At 44.8% G+C, this 23493-nt stretch overlaps 1 protein-coding gene across 20 annotated transcripts in view; it reads right to left on the reverse strand.

Annotated features, from left to right (window-relative positions):
* The window catches only part of Ablim1 (actin binding LIM protein 1), a 314113-nt gene that overhangs the window by 50835 nt on the left and 239785 nt on the right, over positions 1–23493 (reverse strand). For all 20 annotated transcript variants that reach the window (XR_013048411.1, XM_042265921.2, XM_042265902.2 and 17 more), the window contains 2 exons: positions 4731–4818; positions 631–689 (listed from right to left, as the gene is read on the reverse strand). Coding sequence is in view for 19 of the 20 variants with exons in the window: in XM_042265921.2 (XP_042121855.1) it covers positions 631–689; positions 4731–4818 (147 nt within the window). In the remaining variant the exon portion in view is untranslated. The remainder of the gene's footprint in view (positions 1–630; positions 690–4730; positions 4819–23493) is intronic.

Consider the following 23493-nt stretch of genomic DNA (forward strand, 5'->3'; position numbering starts at 1 on the left):
GGGAGGTAGTCTGTTGTCCAAACACCCAGGCTTCCCGTAAATTCCAAGCTCTGCCTGCCTGGTGGATGGATGGACTTGGGGTCGTTGGCTATGTGTGTAAACTGGAGCAGCACACCAGAGGCAAGGGAAACCACCCCACAGTGGCGGGCAGTCTCCTGCTGCCCCCTTGCCATCCCACAGCTCATGCCAGCGCTAGCCTGGCCTGAGGCTTTACACCTGAGGCTGGCACCTTTCGGAGCTAGAGCCTGCTCTTTTAAACTTGGATTTGAGACGTCAGCAAACGCACCAGAACTGGGCAACAGGTCCAGAGTCTGGGGTAAAGTGGTAAATAATGGACGAAGCCAAGAGGATCGCCGTGGCTGCCTGATGAATCACTTCCCCCGCGGTACAACTGTTCCTCTGGACACCCTCCTAAGGCCCTGACCGCTAAGATAGGGCTGGAGGAGTCCAACACAAGCACTGGGAACAATTACATACATTTGCAGGGGGAGGGAGCTATCCTAGCTGGCCAAGCGGCCTTTGACCTCGGGTTTTCCATCAGAAAAAAAAGTACTTCTCCCCAAGCCCAGGGACTGGTGGCCGCATGTGCCCGTGACCTCCAGAGCACCCTGGCTCCGGCTGCTTCCTTACCCGCAGCTTCTCCTCTGTCTTGGTGGACTGCTTACAGTCGGGATGCCACACGGTAGAACCTGGGGAGACACAATGAACCACTGGGAATGCAGGAAACGGAAAGAAGGCACAGTTCTGTGGAGCAGACCTTCCCGAGCAGCTCAGACCCCCTATCCCCAGAGGAGGATCCCACGCCTATGTGACCTATGACCCTGAAGTCAATTTTATTCTCTGGGTGAATACTGAGCTTGGGCTACATTCGGCACAATGGAGGCCACAGAACCAGGCCTGAGAGCAATGAATGTAAGAGATGTTTTGCTTTTAATGGGTTACTTTTTCTTTTTAAAAGATATGATTATTCCTTAAAAGTAACACATGAGGAGGGCAGTGGTGGCGCACACCTTTAATCCCAGCACTCATAAGGCAGAGGCAGGTCAGTCTCTGAATTTGAGGCCAGCCTGGTGTACAGAGAGAGTTCCAGGACAGTCAGGGCTACACAGAGAAACCCTGTCTCGAACCCCTACCCCTAACCTCCCCCAAAAAAAGTAACACACGAGTGCTTACTACTAGCTCCATTTATTTTCAGAATTTAAAACTATGCTTACATAATGTCAAAACATCCAAGTCACTTCATCAAGAGAAGTCAAACTAGATAGACTATGTCTAGGTGTAAACCCTGACTTTTTCACTTATCCACATCTATAGTTACCCACACATAGATGACTTTTTCATTCACCCACGTCTATAGTTACCTACACATAGATGACTTTTTCAGTCACCCACGTCTATAGTTACCCACACTTAGACGAGAAATCAACTGACAACGTTGTTGAAGGTAGTTTATAAATCTTTCGACTTTTTAATTAACTAAAACAAAACACACAAACAAAACCCCCTTTGATTTAATTCATCAAGTCATTATCTGGGTGGCATTTCCTGTTCCTGCTCCATTATCTGGGTGGCATTTCCTGTTCCTGCTCCATTATCTGGGTGGCATTTCCTGCTCCTGCTCTATTATCTGGGTGGCATTTCCTGTTCCTGCTCCATTATCTGGGTGGCATTTCCTGTTCCTGCTCCATTATCTGGGTGGCATTTCCTGCTCCTGCTCCATTATCTGGGTGGCATTTCCTGCTCCTGCTCCATTATCTGAGTGGCATTTCCTGTTCCTGCTCCATTATCTGGGTGGCATTTCCTGTTCCTGCTCCATTATCTGGGTGGCATTTCCTGTTCCTGCTCCATTATCTGGGTGGCATTTCCTGTTCCTGCTCCATTATCTGGGTGGCATTTCCTATTCCTGCTCCATTATCTGGGTGGCATTTCCTATTCCTGCTCCATTATCTGGGTGGCATTTCCTGTTCCTGCTCCATTATCTGGGTGGCATTTCCTATTCCTGCTCCATTATCTGGGTGGCATTTCCTGTTCCTGCTCCATTATCTGGGTGGCATTTCCTGCTCCTGCTCCAGAATCCCCTGTTCTCAGACTATGAAGAACTTTCATGGGTGACATAGGTACCAAAGAATTAAAAAGCTTAAAGTCCTTGTCTCCAAACTCCAGACCTGCCATGACTGTGTATGACTAGATATGCAATAGGTGTTATATACATGTATGACTATGGGAGAGGATGGTATGTAAATTCTGTGTCCACATATGGATTTCTTCAGAGGTTTGGAGGGACTGAAGAACACGGCTCACTTGGAAAGACTCAGGCTAGTGAAACTACCGGATGGAAATTAGTGGTTGCTACACCTCAGAGACTCGAAACCACCACCAGTCTTTGTGTATATACAGAATTGTTTCAACTTTGTCTCCCAGGCAGCAACCTGTGTGTACACCAGAAGCCACCAAATTAACTCACGAATGATCTTTACTTCTGTCTTAGTTAGGGTTTCTATTACTGTGAAAAGACACCATGACCATGGCAACTCTTATAAAGGAAAACATTTAACTGAGTGGCTTACAATTCAGAGGCTCAGTCCACTATCATCATGGTGGGACATGGTGGCATGCAGGAGATGGTGGTGCTGGAGAGGCAACTGAGAGTTCTTCATCTTACACAGGCAACAGGAAGTGGTCTGAGACACTGGGCGTGGCTTGAGCACATATGAGACCTCAAAGCCCACCTTCACAATGAATGACACACTTTCTCCAACAAGACCACACCCACTCCAACAAGGCCACACCTCCTAATAGTGCCACTGCCTTTGGGGCCATTCCTTTGGAACCACCCCAACTGCTGAGCTAAAATACTATCAAAGAAAAGGAAATATATTCTACTTCAGAATAATACTCCCATCTCTATCGAATAATCATTTCTACTTTGCATCATAGAAAAAGAAGAAGAGGAGAAGGAAAAAAAAAAGATAAAAGGAGGTTGGAAACAAACAAAATCCAGACCAACGTGCAGGTCCCTTCAGCATTGACACTGGCTCAAACTCTGACTACAAAGCACAGGAAATCTCTCAATGTCTCCAGAGAACCAAAGGGTCGGACTCAGGCCAGGAGAAGCATTCTCTGGAAGTTTCTACTAAGCAGGAGGCACCAGACAGAACACAGAGTCTGCACACAATGTCAGCATTGTTCTCCAAGGGTCACACACACTGGGAATGTGACCTGAGACAGCATCAGATGCTGAGGAAATGAAGCTTATTCTCAAGGATGCATCAAGAGGGCAGGCATCAGGTAGCACAGCTCCACTCCAGAGGAGATTGAGAACCACCCCTGGGGTTCAGAATGCAGCTCGTTTGGGAGGTGAACGTATTTGTGCGCAGTTTGAACCCTGTTTAGCATCTGGACCCTATGTGAACATCCAGTTCACACCACACACCTGTTTCTCCGCTCTTAGCAGACACAGGCTTGGGAGTAGATAACTGCGGCACTAACATCTAAAAGTAGGCCTGGAGATACACTGGGAACTAACCAGCTTTCTGCAAAAATGCAAAGTGACACCTGCCCATTGTATTGCAGATGTATGATTAGTCCATGGGAAAATGTGTCCTATGAAGCCCCTAGAGATCACAAAGGTGGCACCTGTCACTTGCCACTTTCAACACTCAGTGGTGTGTTTCACCACAATTTTTCAGAGCGATCAGCTAACCCTGAAAAGGCACTAAACTTGCATTTTTTAGGGAGAGAGTAGTCAAGCCTGTGTTTTAATGTTCGACACACATGTCTAGAGACTTTGCTTTGTTGCACAAAAACAAAACTGTGAAAGCAAAGCAAACCATTCATTAAAGTCACACATAGTGTCAAGTGTAAAGAAGAAGGGAGAAACGACATGCGGAGGCCACCAAGACCCGCAATTACCAAGCCAAACAAGCAATCGCTCTTACAGCTTGAGCTAATTGTTCTGATAAATCTTTTTCTAATTAATGACTCTTCCAGCTAAAAATAGCAGAATGCTTACAGTCATGGTGTTGTTTGACTGGAAGAGAATCTGTGCCTATGGCTTCTCCAAGAGGCTTCGGAATTTTAGGAGGTATCAGAATCAATCATAGTTTCACACTGGAGACATTTATCAAAATTATTCTTAATTAAAAAAATGTTATGGGTCTTTGGGAATGAAGACTTCCTTGTTACCACAAGTATCTTACTCTTGCAGGGACCGTGGGTCCCCGTTCAGTCTCTCTTTCCATATGCACTGTGTCCTCTTAGTGGGTGTAGCAATGGCTGTGATGTCAGAGGCCAGCAGGCTTGGACAGAAAAAGGCCTCCCTCAAAAGGCAGCGAAAGGAGAAAAGACAGAGTGGCCATGCAAACCAACACTTCTCGAAACTTCTAAAACACTTTCTCTCTCCTTTTGATCTTTTGTTTCCCCAGACATACTCATGGGATGAGTTAGAGGAGCACCTGCTGGTCTTCACGGTCCCTCACATCCACAGGAGTGAGTGTGAGTCTTTCCAGCAGTACCATGAGCTCATTCCCTAACAGGCTCTGGGGCTCTCTGCCAGCGTGTCAATTGCTTGGCTGATTAACACAAACTGATGAGGTAACTTCTGGCACAATCCTTTTGAGGAACCGCTCAGCTAATAAAATCCCTCCTTCTCTAAAACACAATCCAACAAACACAGCAAGATCATCTTCCTCAGGTGTGGCACACCCACTCTGCTCTCCAGTCCATCTTACCTTGAAGATACATTTCTTCTCCTTCTGTGAACATCTGGTTGCATCTGCTGCATCGTGCGCAGCTGGGGTGATAGTGTTTGTCACCTGCCTGCAAGAAAAAAAAAACAAAAACAGAAGATGTCATGCTTACCCCATTAAATGGCTCCTACACCCTTTTCTAGACTTGAGGGATTAGAAAAAAAGAGAAGATTTGAGGAAAAAAAATAATTGTCAGGTTGGCCAAACTCCCCATCCTATCAGTCCTACATGGTAAAGCCAACCTCACTGGGCCTGGACAGGGCTCTCAGGGCATTCATTCCCAGAATGATGGTGGCCTTGTCTCTTGGGGCTTCTGCCTCCTAATCCCTCCTTGTCTAGGCTTTCTGGAAGGTTTGCCAGTCAGACAACTCAAACCAGGGAGATGTCTACTGTGTCTTCCCTAAGCACCACCTTAAAGTTAACGTAGAAGTTTATGTTGGAGGCTAAAGAAGGGTAATATTAACCCACTAAAAAGAAATGGTGGGGCTGAGGAGAATGCTCAGTTAGTAAACTGCCTGCTATACAAGCCTGAAGAACCAAGTCCAGTCCCAGTGAATCCAGGTAAAGAAGCCAAAGAGGTACAGAGAGGTGGAGATACTTGGATCCCTGGGCTCACAAGCCTGCCTAGCCTACTTAGAGAGTTCAAGGCCAAGTGATAAAATCTGTCTCAAAAAGCCAGGTGGATGGAGCCTGAGGATGACCTCTAGCCTCCAGGTGCACACATACACATGTGCACACCCACATATAAACATACACCTATAGACACACGTATAAATGACCTTATTTAGCATATTTTTGCTTTCTTGGCTATGTTATCGGAAAATAATCAGATCTATCCATTTTGTACCAAGGAAAGAAAAAATCCTCTTAAAAGATATCATTTATTGCTTTTGTCTTAAAACTCAGATTCTCTTCTGCGCTGTTTACATCCATGTTTGGACAAGGTCTTATTGTAAGAGTTCCCAGAGAAAACATTTTACTGAAGTGACTCTACCGAATTCTCTAGCACTTTACATGCCTAAATATGACAGGTGTCATCACAGCAAGTGTCAACTTCCCAAGGCAAAGTGTCACTGGACACGGGGACAATTCTCTAGACAGGTGTCAGGTCACATTAGTGTCATGGTTCAAGAGCAAGCTTGACTGAAACAGGATCCTTCATTCATGGCTTAGCAAAGAATCTTCCTTCACCTCAGAATGATTAACTATGCTCTGCAATTAAATCATTTTATCAGTCAATTGAGAAAGCACTTCTTTTGAACTAACCATGGGCAGTGGCTGGGCTGAGACAGAGAGGCGGCTGCTTCCTGCTCCTGACCCTGTGTGAAGCCTCAACAGGAAATCAGGGGCTTGGCCTGATTCCTGTCTCACATCCCCTTGTAGAAACTACAGACGCCCTCATCATCCGCATTGAGAGGGGGTGCAAAGCTACTCAAGATGCTTAACCAGAAGGAAATACTAGAGGTATTTAAAGTAGAAGCTGGGACATGACAGCTTTCAATGGCATCTGCCAGAAAAATCTCAGAACTGGTGGTCTTGTAGTCTACCAGCTATTTCTTATTAATTTAGAAACTCCAAATTTTATTTGGGGAGGATTGTGGGACAGGGTTGCGAGTGGTAAGTTAAGAAGTATGAATATAAAGTGGCTTTGGCCTTTAACATCCACAAAGTCAGGTGTGGGCAGAAGGCAGAAGCAAGCTTTCACTCAGTTTCCAAGCCAGGCTGCGATGTCAACGTAGAGGGTCAAGCTAGTTTGGATAATCTCTGGGCCTCACGGAAGTGAAGGGTTAATGAGTCCTTGGCAGGAATCTGCTGTCAGCTGTGGTAAAATGCACAGCCCTCAGTGAACTACAGACACAAAGAATTTCTCCAGGTGGATAAAGTTGGTTTGCCTTCGCTAGTAGTGAAACATTAGAAAATTCTAATTAGGCACAGGAATAAGACAAAGATACACATTTACCAATACATCCTAAAGGTTTGCAGCCCAAGCCAATGTGAGAAGTCAAGAAAAATAAGTATAAAAAGGTCACCAATTAAAGAATTTTGTCAATTAAGTAGAAACACACACACACACACACACACACACACACACACACACACACACACACACACACACTTTCTTATTCATGGAAATGCCATGGAAAATGAGTCACCATTTGTAATAGTAACAAATAAACTATGCAAAACAAGATGTGTGTAAAGACAGGTACATAACTAAAGACCTTAACAGAAGTAACTCAAAATTTTACTAAAAACTGTCAAAATGCTGACTTATCTAAATCAACCTGTTAATGCAATATATTCCCCATCAAAAGCCCCCACAGGCATTTCCTTTGTCATCACTGGCAGAATGCTTCTACACATGCACATGAAAGGAAACACAAACGTTTTCCTTCTTGATTTGAAAGTTGGAAGGCTAAGATAACAGCATGAACAGCATCATGGAACATCAGAGCACAGACAGTGGAAAAAGCTGTGTGTGCATACACACAAGAGAATTTACTTGATCATCAAAATAAATTCCAAATACATTAGAATAGTACGTTTTTCAATAAATGATGAGCACAATTGGTTGTCCATTTAAAAAAATAAATCTCGATTCCTTACACAATCAATTAAAATTTTTTTATGGAGTTTATAAAGACCAAAATTGGAAAAAATAGAATTATTGGGACACACAAACTTTTTAAAAATTGTTCACTAAAAAATAAGCAGGGTCAAAAGACAAAATTTAGAAACAACAAAGGGAAATACTGATCTATATATAAAAATACAGCTCTCTTGACAGAAAGTTAAGAGAGATCATACAAAAAAACCGCCACATGTTTCTGGCAAAGGATTGGTAAGAATGTATAAGGAGTGCCGGTGAGAGGCTAAATGCCAATACAGTAAAGGGCAATTGCCCAAGGAAATGTGGGTGATTCACAAAAATCAACAACAGGGCAGAAGGAGGAGCATGAGGAAGAGGGGGGAGGGAGGGAGGGTAAGTCAGTTAGCATGTTAGTAAGTTCGTTCAAGTTAGTCAGTTATTAGGTATAGTTAGTAAGCAAGTTAGTTAGTTAATTAGTTGGTTCAACCCTAGCAGTAATAACCAGGAAAACATGGGTTTGCTTTGTTTCGTCAACCTGGTAAGGAAGAAAAGAAATCCATCGTGATGAAGTAGTTAGGAACGCCGTACACTGCGGTGACCAAAGAGGAGAGAAAGGACATTGTCCCAACGGTCGCAGAGACGGTGGAGGGCGTGCCAAGGCCACGCGGCAGGGCTCTGGTCTGTAAATCAAACCATCACACTGAGAGGGAGCGACATCTTCCCCCACGTGCTTGTTCCAGAGGCCAAACACGGCAACAGATTCCTGTCAGTCACCACACAAGCAGCCTAGCATCCTTGGGACTTCTCTGTCCTGGAAACAGTGCAGGCCTGAGGGCTCAAGAACAAGAGCCCCTCCTCCGTGTGGGTGAACCTCCATGACTCCTGTTCTCTTTCTCTATATTGACCCCCGACAGTTCACAGGCAAGCCCCATGTACAGGAAAAGAGTCAGAGCTGGACACACTTGCAGGGTCATATGCAAACGGAGCGAAACTCAGATGTAGCTGAACCCCAAATCATTTAAATTGGAGTCATTTTTAGAAGGGAAAGTTTTTCAGATTATGAGCAATAGATACCAAATGGAGAGCAAGCATGGCTTATTATAGAGAAGGCTGGCTTGTCAAGCACAGCCGGGCTCTGTGGTGGCAGCTGGCAGTCTGAGGGGTGGTGTGCCTGGTACCAGGCCCCAGGCACACAGCTTGTTACTCTAGCTGTGCCTAAGCCTGAGAGACCAGACGTGTCATTGCATGCCAGAGCTCTGGCAATTCCATTCTCCACTAAAAAATAAAAAATAAAAAAAATCTGAAAATCTGCCAGACATGGAGGCTCCCAACCTGTAATCCAAGCTCTTCAGAGGCAAGGGAAGAGGGCTGCCAGTCACCCGAGGCCGACAGTGAGTCACAACCCTTACAACCGCACACCAGGCTTATGACTACTTAAAATACACATTAAAACAGCACTCAGGGGCAGAGGCAGGCAGATCTCTGTTAGAAACAAGCCTGGTCTACACTGCAAATTTTAGGTCAACCAAGGCTTCATAGTGAGACCTTGCCTCAAAAAAACCAACCAAACAAACAAAAAACCAAACAACAATAACAAATTTTTAAAGATTTTTAGAAATTCATATTAGAAAGCTACATTCTAGCTAGCATTAGATGCCACAAGAAATGCAGTTTGATTATTTAGCTGAATCTTCGAAGTGCCTTCCTACACATCCTAGTGCTAAACATACAAAACCAAATAAAAACCAAACAAGCCACCTGCCCTTAACAGTGCTGATCACGTCGATGGTTATTATATCATTTGGCCAATCTCTAACACACAAGCTAGAACTCTGAGGAAATGCTATCTATTGTAAGGTTTAATGCACGATACCAAGTTTTTATTACACCCATGGTTGTCTGGAAGAGAAGGAAGAAGTTTTCAATTCCTTATGGACATGGAGCAGTTCTAAGGCTTAGGAATCAGTTCTTGGTACCCACAGAGCCTCAATTCTGTTACTACTTACCTTCCTAAGCCCTGGGACACTTTGTGAAAAAGTGTCGAGTAGTATCAACAACACAATTTCACCCCCCACTCAGATGTAAAATCCTGCTTGTGTGTGAAATCCCACGTTACTATACACTCCCAAACAGGGTTGGAGAAGGCCACTTGGGTAGGGAGAGACATCCTTGGTGGAGGGAACAGAGCTTTGCCAGATACTCCATCCTGGGGATTCAGAGGCCCTGACTAGCCCTGGACTGACTGAATAGGCTACAAGCCAGAGGGAAAGAGAACCACAATTATGGAGCCCTTCCTGGGCCCATAATCTTCTAGATTCCAGGCTGCCAGCTGTCCCTGTTAGCTTCTCTTTTTCCTCTTCCTGGAGTGCACTACTCAGGCCCAACTCCTTGAGGCCGACCTTTGTTAATTTATCACGTATGTCCTACCTACTTTGAGACAGACTTGCAGACACTGTTGGAGTGAGGATCAGGATGCTAAAACAATTGATCAAAGGCGCCTGCTGCGATCTGAGCACTTTAATAGATGTGGCCAAGAACAGGCCACTTCTTTAAGAAACAATCACACACAAGAATCAGTGGAGAGACCCAGGGCTTGACTATTCACAGGTGTTTGGGGCTGGCTTCCCATAATGCCCTGCTCTGTGTCAGGTACTGTTGTGTGATATTAGTTTAAGATCTATTACATTTCTTTATGCTGTGGAACATTTGTTTAATGATACAAAGATGTGCTACATTCTTTTATGTTGCAAGTGTGTAACTCTGTGAAGCTGTGTTACTTTGCCTGTCTAAAACACCTGATGGTCTAATAAAGATCTAAAAGGTCAATAGCAAGGTAGGAGAGGGATAGGTGGGGCTGGCAGGCATAGAGAATAGGAGGAGAAATCTAGGGAAGAGAGTGAGAAGCAAGAAAAGGAGGAGAAGAGGATGTCAGGGCCAGCCACCCAGCCACCCAGCCACCCAGCCACCCAGCCACCCAGCCAGCTAAGGAATAAGAAGGAAAGAAAGATATATAAAGAAAGGTAAAAAAGCCCAGGGGCAAAATGTAAAGAGAAACAGGATAATTTAAGTTAAAAAGTTGGTTAGAAACAAGCCAAGCTAAGGCCAAGCATTCAAAAGTAAGAATAAGCCTCTGTGTATTTATTTGGGAGCTGGGTGATAGGCCCCCAAAGAGTAAAAAACAAAAACAAAAAACCCTCAACAACTACAAGGCACCACACAAGATCTTTTTTAGCTTGTCTCACAACACCCCAAGGAAGTAGGGCTGTGTAACAGACTCATCAGCAAGAAGGAGCTAAATTTGAAATGACCAATTTACTCAGTGCCAGAAGGCAAAGCTGGGCTTTAAACCCAGATTCATCAAATCGGCTCCTAAAAGTACCAGGAGAATTCTCCTTCAGGGATCTTTAGTTGTGGGGGAGAGGAATACCCTGATATTAGAACACGTTCACATTCTTCCATGGGCAGACTCCTGAGAAACCAGAGGGTCTGGTCCCCAATGATTTTTTTTGTGAAATAGTTTCTGTAGGAGTTACATGCTGTGGATATCACTCTGTATAAATAAACACTGACTGGCCAGTGGCCAGGCAGAAAGTATAGGTGGGACTAAGAGAGAGGAGAAAAGAGGAAACAGGAAGGCAGAGGAGGGACTTCCTGGAGCTGCCTCCAGGACAAGGAAGATGTAAGGTACCGATAAGCCACAAGCCATGTGGCAAAGTATAGATTAATAGAAATGGGCTAAATATAAGAGTAAGAGCTAGACAATGATAGGCCTGAGCTAACAGCCAAGCAGTTTAAAGAATGTAAGAGTCTGTGTGTTTATTTTATAAGTGGGCTCCGGGACTGCTGGGACTTGGCGGGAGCTGGAGAAAAATTCTCCAGCTACAAATGGTGCCCAACGTGTTGGCAAGAGTTTCCACCTAAAACCTGAGTAAAAAGATACTAAAACAGAGCTAAAAATAGTTTCTAGTTGTCTCTTTCAAGTTAGCGGCAGCCTGTGTGTTTGACATACTATCTACTACTATGGCAGGTTTCTAGCGTGTGCGCTTGACCTGCAGTATGGCGGGAATGAGGCCTCTGCAAGTGGCACATTAAGTTGCATGGTGGATATAGCCCTTGCTAGTACAAAGCAAAAAAAGAGGTTTCTGGGCTACACGCTGCTTTGATAAAAGCATAGACCCACTATTTCTGAGAGTTGATAGCTTCCAGAACTGGCGAAAAACATACCACCGCCATGTTGGGAAGCTGAAGTGGGCAGAGCCAACAGCCACAGCACTGTTTCAATCTTAGAATGCTGCAGTTTAAAGCAGTAGGTTCACAATAAGACTGATTCAGATGGAATAGTTTACAATGTATGTAAAAATGTACGTAGGCTTGAAAGAGAGAGAAAAAGGAATATATACAGTTATATAAACAAATAGTTTTTAAAAATAAAGTCTTTAAAGAGACAGTAAAATTAATATAAAAAATAAGCCACATAAAGATGGCTATCACACAGAAAATCTGGATTATGTTCTCTTTGATATTCTTTTTTTTTTTTTTTTTTTTTTTTTTTTTTTTTTTTTTGGTTTTTCGAGACAGGGTTTCTCTGTGTAGCTTCGCGCCTTTCCTGGAGCTCACTTGGTAGCCCAGGCTGGCCTCGAACTCACAGAGATCCACCTGGCTCTGCCTCCCGAGTGCTGGGATTAAAGGCGTGCGCCACCAACGCCCGGCTCTCTTTGATATTCTTAACTGAAGAAAAAAAATTGATTGTAAAAGCTGTTGAGTTATGCCAAAATATATACTTTAAAGGTACCTTGACTTCAAAATTTGGGTATAATGATATGTTGCTTTGGAAAAGAGGCTCTGCTTTTGTTTCCACAGAAAGCCAGAGGCTATGGATTTGTTCCAGATTAAGATACATCAGGTTTGACCAGCCAAGGCCACCTGAAAGATCTCCGATAACACCATGGCCCAGATGATCCAACATTGAGAACCATTTCAAGGCAACTGGCTCAGATGATACACCCTCACAGACTACCCCATAATCCTAAAATTTTCTTTGTGTCCCCATAAGATACAGCACCCCCCTCCAGCAGGAAGTAGTAAGAGATGCTACGCCCAAATTCCCAAATATACCAAGCTGGCTTTGGAGGTGGAATTGGCTCACTCCCCCTCTAAACCCAGGCATATTGCTGGAAAAAAAAAAAATGGTTAAGATATTCTTGTGTCCCAAATCAGAAGAGCCCTCTGGTGTGGGACAGAGAAAAACCAATATTTTTGTTTAAAGCAGGTTAATTATAAATATAATCTCTTTCTAAAGAAGAAAAGGGCATATGATATAGATATATAGGATATAGATATGACGGGATAAAAGGTTAGATTAATGAACCTACTATTAAAGAACAACTTGTTTAAAATGTTTTACATTTGGTATAGATTTTAGTTTATGTTTAAAATGTTTTACATTGGTATAAATTTTAGTTTATTGATACAAGTTTAAACTTAATTTTATTATACTGTATATATATTTCTATTCTCGCTTGAGGTATTATGTTTATGTAACTCATTTAGATTAAAATGGATAATTAATAGATTAATAATTAGTCATCTATGATAATCATACTTATAGCTATGTTAGTTAAGTCTTCTAGGTATACATAGATATATTTCAGATAGATAAGTAATCTTCAAATACTTCAAAGACCTAGAGAATATGGCATTTAAGATATTTTTAAAAATTTAGACTTTCTAGACAGTGAGACATGTCTGCTCCTGGCAGCACCGGATTTACTTCAGAGAGGAGGATGTGCATCGAAGACACTCCATATGGAGTTTATCTTCACCTTGGTAAAATTAGCCATTTGGGCAAGAAACTGTTCTTGCCTGAACTGCTTGACAAAATGTCATATAAACTGGACATGCTGGACACATAGGAAGGTGACCACTGAACTTTGCTTGAGAAAATGGTCCTTCAGGTTCCTGCTTTGCAGAAGAAACTGCCAGACATTCTATAGGACACAGAGAGAAGTGACTGAGAGACTAGGCCTGTGGGCTGAAGACAGATGCCCTAACTTTCCAAAGGAACATGAGATGACTGTCCAGGCTGTCAGCTGTCTCTGTCTACCCTGCAAGACTCCCGGAAGTTACTTGCATCCTTCTCCCATTTCTCAGGTATTATTATATCCTTCTGAGGTCTTTGATGTAGTTAAAACTAGATAGTTACAATTTTCCTTAGTTATGATAAAAGATAAGTTAGATATAAAACCTTAAACTCACAAATATAAGATAGGATATCTTCTTTAATATTGTAACTGTAATTCTTGCTCGATAATTGTTTTGTTATATGTAATTTTACTATGTTAAAGTTAAAACCTTCCTTTTTGAAAAAGAAAAAAAGGGGAAGTGCTGTGGATATCGCTCTGCATAAATAAACACTAATGGCCAGTGGCCAGGCAGGAAGTACAGGCGGGACTAACAGAGAGGAGAAAAGAGGAAACAGGAAAGAAAAGGAGGGACTTCCTGGAGCTGCCACCAGGACAAGGAAGATGTAAGGTACTGATAAGCCATGAGCCACGTGGCAAAGTATAGATTAATAGAAATGGGCTAAATATAAGAGTAAGAGCTAGACAATGATAGGCCTGAGCTAATGGCTAAGCATTCTAAATAATATAAGCATCTGTATGTTTATTTTATAAGTGGGCTCAGGGACTGCTGGGGCTTGGCGGGAACTGGAGAGAAATTCTCCAGCTACAGTTATGGGTAAGGTCAAAGGTGGTAGGGTCAAAGGTAGTAGGGTCAAAGGTGGTCAGTTTGTAAGATGGAAGTTGATTCAGAGATGGAACTTAAAGGCTCCAAAGGAATCAGACAGTTGCTCTCCACTGCCCAAACCCTGGCAAACAGGGGTCTGGTTGATGGAGACTTCAGATTAAGGACATGCAGATCATCAGAAGTTGGTGTTGACCAGGAGCACACCAAATCCAAATCCACTGTGCATCATCAACAGTCAAGGACTTTTATTTTTATCTTTTTAAAACTTCTTTGTGTGTGTTTGTGTCAGTTTTCATGAGTGTGTGCACGTGCTGTGTGGGTGTGCATGCACACCGGGGGATTTTTCTCAGGTGTCCTCCACCTTACTGTTTGATACAGGCCCTCTCACTGAACCTTGAGATCACTGATTTGGGCAGACTGGCCAGTCAGTAAATTCCAGGGACCCTCCTGCCCCAGCTTCCCAGTCCGGGGATTACAGGTGTATACCACCACACCCAGTTTTTATGTGGACTCTGGGATCCAAACTCAAGTCCATGTGGTTGCATGTCGGCCACTACCAATGGAGCTCTTTCCTCAGGAATCTTTTAGAGATGTATCTAGTAGCCCTGGAATGGAGCTCAGAAATCAGCCCCCTTAAAAAATATATAAACACTAAAATTAGTCAATGTAGGTCACCACTCACCAGGGGAATGAGGGTCGGGGTGGAATCCAAGCTCCACACCTGACAGCAGCTGAGGAGACCAGGGGGAGGAAAAGGACCTGATGCATGCTTGCCTAGCAGGGGAATGGGTGGGGAGGGAGAGCCCTGCTCAGCTCTCCCTGTCTGAGGGAGGACAGTGCTGGTGTTGACTCAGCTCCTTTGCAGCCACTCTTTCCTCCTGAGTTGGGAGAGGTGACTGGACAGGCCTGATCTCCAGGACGCACACTCATCTGTCCCAGGAGGCCTCCTCCTGAAGCACCATTATGAACGGGCCGAATAATGAGGGAGTGCCTCGGCCCCATGTTTGAATGCTGGCACAGGGGAATGAATCGGTCCACCCAGGCAGCTTCCACCAAGCCCAGAAAGTACTACAAGTCTGTGCAAATCCAGCCTCAGTGGGTGAGAACGCCCCAGAATCTGCCCCAGACATCACCACCATGTCACAAGGAGGATGGCAATTTGCTTTCAAAAACAAGGAGACACAAAAATAGCTCTTGTTTGCTTCAGCTGCCTGCTTAAAACCAGAGAGGGGGCAACAGCTCCCTCCTCAAGCTCTTGGGTACATCTCGTGGAAATTCATATCACATTCGCAGACTGGACTGTTGCTGCTTTTCTCATCTCCTTCCAGGTGATTAAAAGCTGTACAGTCATCTCTGTCACTTAGTGGTGCTAAACAAATGTTACCTGTAGCTACACGCATCCCCAAAGGACATAACCAGGCTCCATGTTTTATTTTTATGTTGCCTCCTTAATACAGGCGCTCATGTAGCCCAGGCTGGCTCAAACTCCAGGTGACTTTGAACTCCTGAGCCTTTCACTGCTACCTCCCCAGCTCTGGAATTCCAGGTCAGAGCTACAGTTCAGTGAATTCTCTATCAAAGTTTCGGCAGGATTGTATGTGGAAATAGAGAGGCTGCTAAAATGCCATGGCAATGCCAAGGGCCCAGCCAGGAAACATTTTAGCAAAGATTAGAACCAAGACATTTAAATTATTTGGTTTTAAAACTTCCTATGACGTGCCACACAATCCACAGAGCAGTGTCTTTTGTAGAGCAACGGAACAGAAGAGGGAGCCTAACAATATAGCCACACATTCATGACCAGCTGATCTTCAACAAATGCCAAGGCGGAAGAGGGAAGACCTCCGTGACAAGTAATCCTGGGAGAGCTGGATAACCACAGCCAATGAGAGTGCTGCTAAATATGTGTGAAAATTAACTAACTCACTGTGGGCTGTGGACACACAAAAGCCAAGTCTGACATTTCTTATAAGGATATGGGGGCGGGGTGGGAGGGAATCCTATGATCATGTTTTGAGCAAAGATTTCTTAACTATTATACCAAGGGCATAATCTATAAAGGAATCGATTTGATGGTCATCATTAAATTCCCTCTCCCTTAAAAAGAAAGATTTGCCAGAGACAGAGAAACATTTACAAACTATACATCTGAGAAGTGATTTGTATCCAGAGCGTATGCGTAAGTCTGACAATGCATTAACAGCAAGTCAACCAAGCCTGCTAACCAGTGGGCAAACTGGGGAAGACCAGCTCAGTCGGCCCTGACCCGCATACATGAGGGCCTGGTCATCACCAAGAAGGAGGGGAAAGCCAAGCCAAAACAGATTAACTACCAACCAAACTAACAATGACAACAAACCCCAAAGAAGTGTGCTGCTGCTGCTGACAAGGGTAGTGGTGTTAGGAGTCACCCCAAGGCCTGTGTGCTAGTCAAGCGCTCCGCCGCTGGGTACACCCCAGTCCCCTGCCCCTCAGAGCCTTCAACAGACACGTCAGCAAAGAGACAGAGGGGTGTCTAGTAAGCATACAGAAGTAGTTTGAACATTGTTTAGTCATAGTAAACAAAATGAAAACCATAGTCATATTCTAACATCATAAGAGCTACGTCTCTGAAAAGATGACAATGTCAGGTGCTGGGGACAGGAAAACGGCGGAGCCTTTGCAAAGTGGCATGCCTCCTTTGGGGACCTCTGCGGTAGTGCTTTAAGAAGCTGAAAGTAAGAGTGCCACGCAATAAAATACTTCTCATGACTATGTGTTGAGGGAGAATAAAGGCTGAGGCCTGCAGAAGGATGTGGGTGAGAGTCTGCAGGTCTGCACTCTTGACTCCAGTCCCAAAGCATCGCAATCCAAAGACCCCAACCAGTAAAAAGCTCGGTGAGAGATGAAATGTTAAAATAAAACAGTGTGTGTGTTGGGGGTACTCCTCAGCAACAAACACACACCCAGTGGCCCGAATGAACTGGAACTACTTTCTGTTACGTGAAAGGAGCCGGACATTTATAAGAATTCTATCAAAGGCGAGACCAAAGAAAGAGGAAGTGGGTCGGAGGTTGCTGAGAACAGGGAGGGGCGGGATTGCAGCAGCTGAGCCACCAGTCTGGGGCAACGGGAAAGTCCTAAGCCCTCATTGTCCTACTCTGTGAGAGCATTACACAACCACACACTCATCACAATCAAGAACTGTACCTGCAGTGAGTACAATTTATCAATGTTTTCTCTTTGTCAATAAAGGCACATGAACAAAGAGGGTGGGGAGGGTGAAGCCTTGACTAGGAAGGCAATATTAAACTATCCCATCCACAGTCAAAATGGCGCTCCTGTGCGCTCAGTCCTGCTTAGAGGCCCAGCTTACCCTGGAAAGCTATATGAAAAGATTCTTCTCCAGAATAAAGTACACCTGTGCACAAAATGGCTGGATGCACAGATGCAGCCCAGAATAAAGTCCACCTGTGCACACAGGTGGCTGGATGCACAGATGCAACACTGTGCAGTGAGCAATTGTGTGAAGATTTTTCAATATATATATATATATATATATATATATATATATATATATATATATATATATATTTTGGTTTTTCGAGACAGGGTTTCTCTGTGTAGCTTCGCGCCTTCCCTGGAACTTGCTCTGTAGACCAGGCTGGCCTCGAACTCACAGAGATCCGCCTGGCTCTGCCTCCCGAGTGCTGGGATTAAAGGCGTGCGCCACCACCGCCCGGCAAGATTTTTCAATATTTTAAAGGCTTACTCGTCTAATTATTATTTCTTTGTCTTTGTTTTCCTTTTTCACGAAAGAAGAAAGTCAACCGCAGACAGATTAAGTAACTTGAAACTATAAAGGGACCTGGATTACTGCTTCAAGCTGAGTTAAAGAAGCAGGTTGACAGGTGGTAGTCACGGTTCCTTTGGGAACAAACAGAATTTTATTGCACAGAGTGAAGAAGTCTTCCTGTGTCTGAAGTTTGCTTTCAGAGTTTGCTAAGGCTAAAGACATATGAGGTCATCTTTAAAAGTTTTCATTTTCTCCTCCTGCTTCTGTTTATTGGAAGGATGTTACCATGTACTACACACACAACAAAACAAAACACCAGTGTAAATAACACCAAATCTTTTAAATCTACTACCCCAAATGTGTTTTCTTCTCTTTTTCAAAAAGACTTTAGAGCTGTTTTAGATTCATAGCAAAGTGAGTAGAAACTAGAATCCCATATGCCCACGCTCATTACCCTGACCCTGTCCAGCTTGCCTATCAACAGTGCATGCCCAACTGCTGTATCTGCTGTAACTGATGGCCTACATTGACATGGGTATCACCCGAGCCCACAGTTCACAGCAAGGTTCACTCTTGGTTCCCGTACATTCTACAGGTCCAGACAAATGTCTAATGGAGTGTATCCCTGATGATAGTCTCATATGGAGTAGTCTCTCTGCTGTAAAAGTCCTATGTGTTATGCCCAGTCACCCGTCAATGTTATTTCTTGCCATAGGTGACTTTCACAGTAGGAGATGCTATGATCCTTTATCTCTGTCAGTATCCTACACAGTTTCAGTTTGCCCATCATTTCAGATGCATCCCTTTCAGAAGCAAAGTATCCTTTCTTCACATCAGGAGCAGATAACATGGGTTAAAGGTAATCCTCACATTCCTGTCCTTTGGTAAGTTATTAATAAATACAAGTTTGGAGGGTGACCAGGGACCAGAGGATGAACTACTGAATGCCTTGGGGAGAGGGGGGACACTTAATTTGGCATACCCAGAAAAGGGTTCTTATATCGAGTAGCTGCAGCTTGTCTGATTCTTTTTACTTCTCATCAGGAAAATGTCATGCATTTCATATGCTGGATTGTGCTTCCTCATAAAGTAGGAAGAAAACTTTGAAAGTACTTCCCACACTTTCTCGAGAGAGAGTTATGCTTTTTTTTTTTAAAGTAAGATCCCTTATTGATGTTTCACACATTGTGAGAATTGTGCACCAATCAGAGTGTATATGAAGTTTCACACATACAATGCACTCTGTACCCATTACTCAACCAGGAAAGAGCACACAGTCTATACTAAGGAATGCCTCACGCATCCTCTAGGGGCGCCTTCTATCACCATGCTGACTTTCAGTCCACAGCTGGCTCAGCCTCTAAAGTTTGCACCAACCGAAGCAAATCCTTCTGTGTTTCATAAAATCTCATGATTTCATATTTCTTTGTGCACATCTATAACATTTTATTTATCCTTTCTATTCCTGATGGACACTGGGCAGCTTATACTTCGGGGCTGTTCTGAAGAGGGCTGACACAGGCTCCTGCCTCCGTCTTTTAGTAAACTCTAGCCATGTTTTAATTACATGCACACACAGCGAAGGAAGGAGGCACCAGCAAAGCCATGGAGTGATTCTGTCAAACAGCTGTCCAAAGTGGGTTTGCTTTCTATTTCCACTCTAGTCTGAGAGGAATTTGGGGGAATTAAGGAAGAAGAATCATATTAAGAGTACTTTGCCAAATGGATCCCCAAAGTGTTTTCCTAACCCCTGTGGAGTGAGTGATCTTTTATGAAATGGTTTCTCAGTAAAATCATTGGTTTAATCCCATAAGGCATCCATTATCCTGGGACCTCCAGCCCTCCACCAAGCCAGTTTCCACCCTCCCCTTCATCTCCTCTGCTGCTAGCATCCTTTGAACTGGATGAAATGCAAATAACTCCCATTTTCAATTCCTAAATGGACTTGAAATCAGCGTGCAACGATAGTGCTGCATGATCACACGGTGTCATTGACTGCCATGGAGCCTACAAAGCGTGTTCCAATCCAGGACAAGGTGCACTGGATGAAAATGCGTCTGTGTGTGTGTGTGGGGGGGGGACAGGGAGCATCTGAGCACACCAGCATCTTCTAAAAGCTCTAGTTTCGCCTATTGTTGATCTGCAGCAACATTTCTAGTATCTTATCTATCTGTCTGTCTGTCTGTCTGTCTATCTATCTATCTATCTATCTATCTATCTATCTATCTATCTATCTATCTATCTATCTATCTATCTATTGTTTCTTTACCGGACAGAGTCTCATTACATAACTTCGGCTGACTTACAACTCACTTTGTAGACCAGGCTGGTCTCCAACTCACAGAGATCTGCCTGCCTCTGCTCCCCAAGTGCTGGGATTAAAGGTGTGTGCGACCATTTGAAATGAATTTAAAAGGGGTCTTTTTAAAGGGGTCTCTTCAGGGAGTTGCACTGATGAAAGAAAGCTTTGGAATCCAAGGGAATGTTGCTGAGCACCTCTAGCAGGAGGCTAAGCTGGCTCCTGGGCTTGTGGTGAATATTCCTAGGGCTCCTGGGGGTGGGGGGTGGGGTTGGGGGTGGGGAGGGCCCATGAGAACCCATAGGCTTCTTTTCTTCCTCAGACACTACCCTACATTCCAGGCCAAAGAGTTCACATCCTCTGCTTTTTTTAATACCAGAAGTTAAATCTTTAAACTGCGGCACACCTGCAGAAGGTGGACTTTTTAAAACTGAAAATATTTAAACTTGTCATACACCATGCAGCAAATGGGTGGCCCCGATTCTGCTAACGACTGGGTGTAGGCCTCTGTTTGTCAACTGCTTTTCTTTGCCAAGCTGCTATCTCAAAAGTACATTCCAATTCTGTGACATCTGTGTTGCAAACATTCTCCCAGGGATCACAAACGTCTCTGTCCACCCTGTTCTTTTTCTTCACTATGTTTCTACTCTATTCAGCCTTAAAGGCTTCAGAGCAATGCAGTTCTCCATAGCACAGCCTGGGCTCTGGAGGTATGTGATACCTTCCAAGTTATTTCCATTAAAACTGTTCCACTGAGCTATCCAGCGTGGAGGACAGAGGGTTCGGCTCTTGGCTGGCTACAGAATACTATCAGACTAAAAATATTTTGTCTTCATCCCCAGGGTTGGAGGAGCCTTCAGGGCGGGAACCAAGACTGGAGAGTCACAAAAACACAGCTTGCTTTTAAAAACATCCTCCGCTGACATCCTCTCCCATTGTGACTGGACCTCATCCCCTTCCACAAACAACGCCCCCACCACTGTGCAGATTCCATAGTTTCCCTGGGAGCAGGAGAGGCTCCCAGCAGCCACGGGAGAGCAGTTTCAGTTGCCAGTAGGAAGAAGTAATAGTGGAAAAAATGGACCTGAAGAAGGAAGGGGGTGGGTGATAGGCTTCAGGACCCTTGGGGCTTCTTGGCGATGTCCCACATAGCAGGACATATAAAGCTCAGAAAGGTTGCCCTTGGGATGATGGTGGAAGCATTTCTGTATCCCACAGGGACAGAGACCCACAGTTCACCTTCCAGTCTTCTGAATGCTGGGTGGGTGCTGTCTAGCCCCAGGTCCTCTGGACTCCATGGAAGGGCAGGCCTGGGACAAAGCCAGGATCAGCGGGGAGTGCCATGTGAGTGGTTCTCCCACCCTCCACCTGCCACAACAGACTCGACCCAAAATCAGGAGACAGGGGACGTTCCAGAGGCGGGAAGGTGGCATGCTGAGACCCAGAAGAGAGCCCACGCCACCCCATGGACCGGTGCTTTGGAGAGGTGTGTGTGGTGATATGGCATCGCACCTATAGGCAAAGGATCAGCCGCCTTCTGAGGTAGAGGCATCTCACCACCTCCCGGTGAAGTTGGAGGTGCCTAGTCAGGGCCAGTGATTGCCCCACATCACAAAGGTGGTGAGGGGCCAGCAAAGGAGCTGCCCCCCAGGAAACAGGTGAGGCCTTGGAGATGACCCCCCCCCCCCCCCCCCCGCGCCACTCAGCAGCCTGGACAGACATTTCTGACTTCTGCGGTACCCCACGAAGCTAAAATGCTCATTCCACGTGCGTGGGAAGAACATGTCACTAATACAGCCTGTCGCAGGAGATGACCACAATGGTAAAGGAAGAGACCACTGAGTCAGAAGACTAGGGTGACGTGTGAGCGCTTGGCTTGGCACTTAACTTGCTCCATTTCTTAGGCATTTGACAGCTGAACTAGAAACCCAAGAAAACCTTCTAGCTCACAATTGTATGTCTGTGAGAAACAATAAAATTAATAATTGACATCTACGTTTACAGTTAATGTAAATGAAGTCGGCACACACTATGGCCGGGTGGTTTACACCGTCCCTGGGCCAGCAGCTGCATCGGCTAACTGAAAATCTCACATCCCACACGTCTACGCCAGCAACAACTGCTGATGTTTAAACCTGCTCCTCAGTCTAAGGAGTATTTTCAAGTGTGCCTCCTTATTGTGGTTTGAATAGAAATGTCCCTCAGAGGCTCATGAAAATCGGTCCCCAGCTGGGGCTGCTGTTTGGCAAGGTTATGGAACCTTCAAGGAGGGAGAGCCTTGCTGGAGGAAGTGCATCACTAGGGGTGGACTTTGGGGCTGAATCGCCTGGGCCCACTTCCTGTTCTCTCTCTCCTTCCTGTGACCGGTCAGCTTCCTGCTCCCACCACCATGCCTTCTCTGCCCTCTGCAATGCCTTGCCCGCCATGATGGACTCTATCCCCTACAACTGTAAGCCAGAACAAGTCCTTTCTGACTTCAGTTGCTTCTTGTTGGGGGTATTTTAACCACAACAGAAAAGAAGTTAATACCCGTCTCATTGGAGGCTCATGGCAACTCCACTTGATAAGAACAACAAGTACCCACCCCTGCCCCCACTTTCTAGATGGACAAGGTGAGGCTCTGAGATTGCCGTCTTGGTGAAGTTCATAATGAGAATCAGTTCTTACAGAGAACACCCAGAGGAACTCAGGAGAGCGAGAGGGGTAAACAGCTGTAAACCTTACAACCCGGAGACACTAAAGGTAACAAACTTTAGAAAGTGTGGCATGGGTACAGGGTGGAAGGGCCATGTGATACAGTCACCCAGGTACTGGATGCTTCTTTGTGGTTCTCATGTCCCCGAGCAGCAATTCTCTGGTGAGGGATGGGGCCTGGGCTCTTTACTGAACTAATCAGCTCCCAGATTCCAGCATTTCTTCCTTATACGTCTCTATCAAGTCCTGGGGTCACCAGATATGCCTAGTCAAGACCCTACCTATGACCACAAGCAACAGCCCCAGGTTTCTCACCATCTTCCAAAGGCATGCCTGCCTTCGAAACGGTGGGTCAATTTTTACTAAATTCCACATGGTCCCAATACTGTACTGATAGAGTATGGTGTGCTCCGTTTGTCTCTGATGGAAGTTACATTCCTGACCACAGCATCCAGCAACATCTGCAATCCGGGTGTCGGTCAGGCTCCACAGGCTACTCAGCATGAACATACCCTTCAGACCTGGACACGCAGGCTCTGCCTCACCTAAAACATACCACGTGCCAGGGTTTTCCCACGCCTTGCATTCGTTGACAAGAGCTACTCTCAAGTTTCCCTGAGAATCGGAGAACAAACTGGGT

Source organism: Peromyscus maniculatus, chromosome 1 (genome assembly GCF_049852395.1).
Source record: "Peromyscus maniculatus bairdii isolate BWxNUB_F1_BW_parent chromosome 1, HU_Pman_BW_mat_3.1, whole genome shotgun sequence".
NCBI classification, from domain to species: domain Eukaryota; kingdom Metazoa; phylum Chordata; class Mammalia; order Rodentia; family Cricetidae; genus Peromyscus; species Peromyscus maniculatus.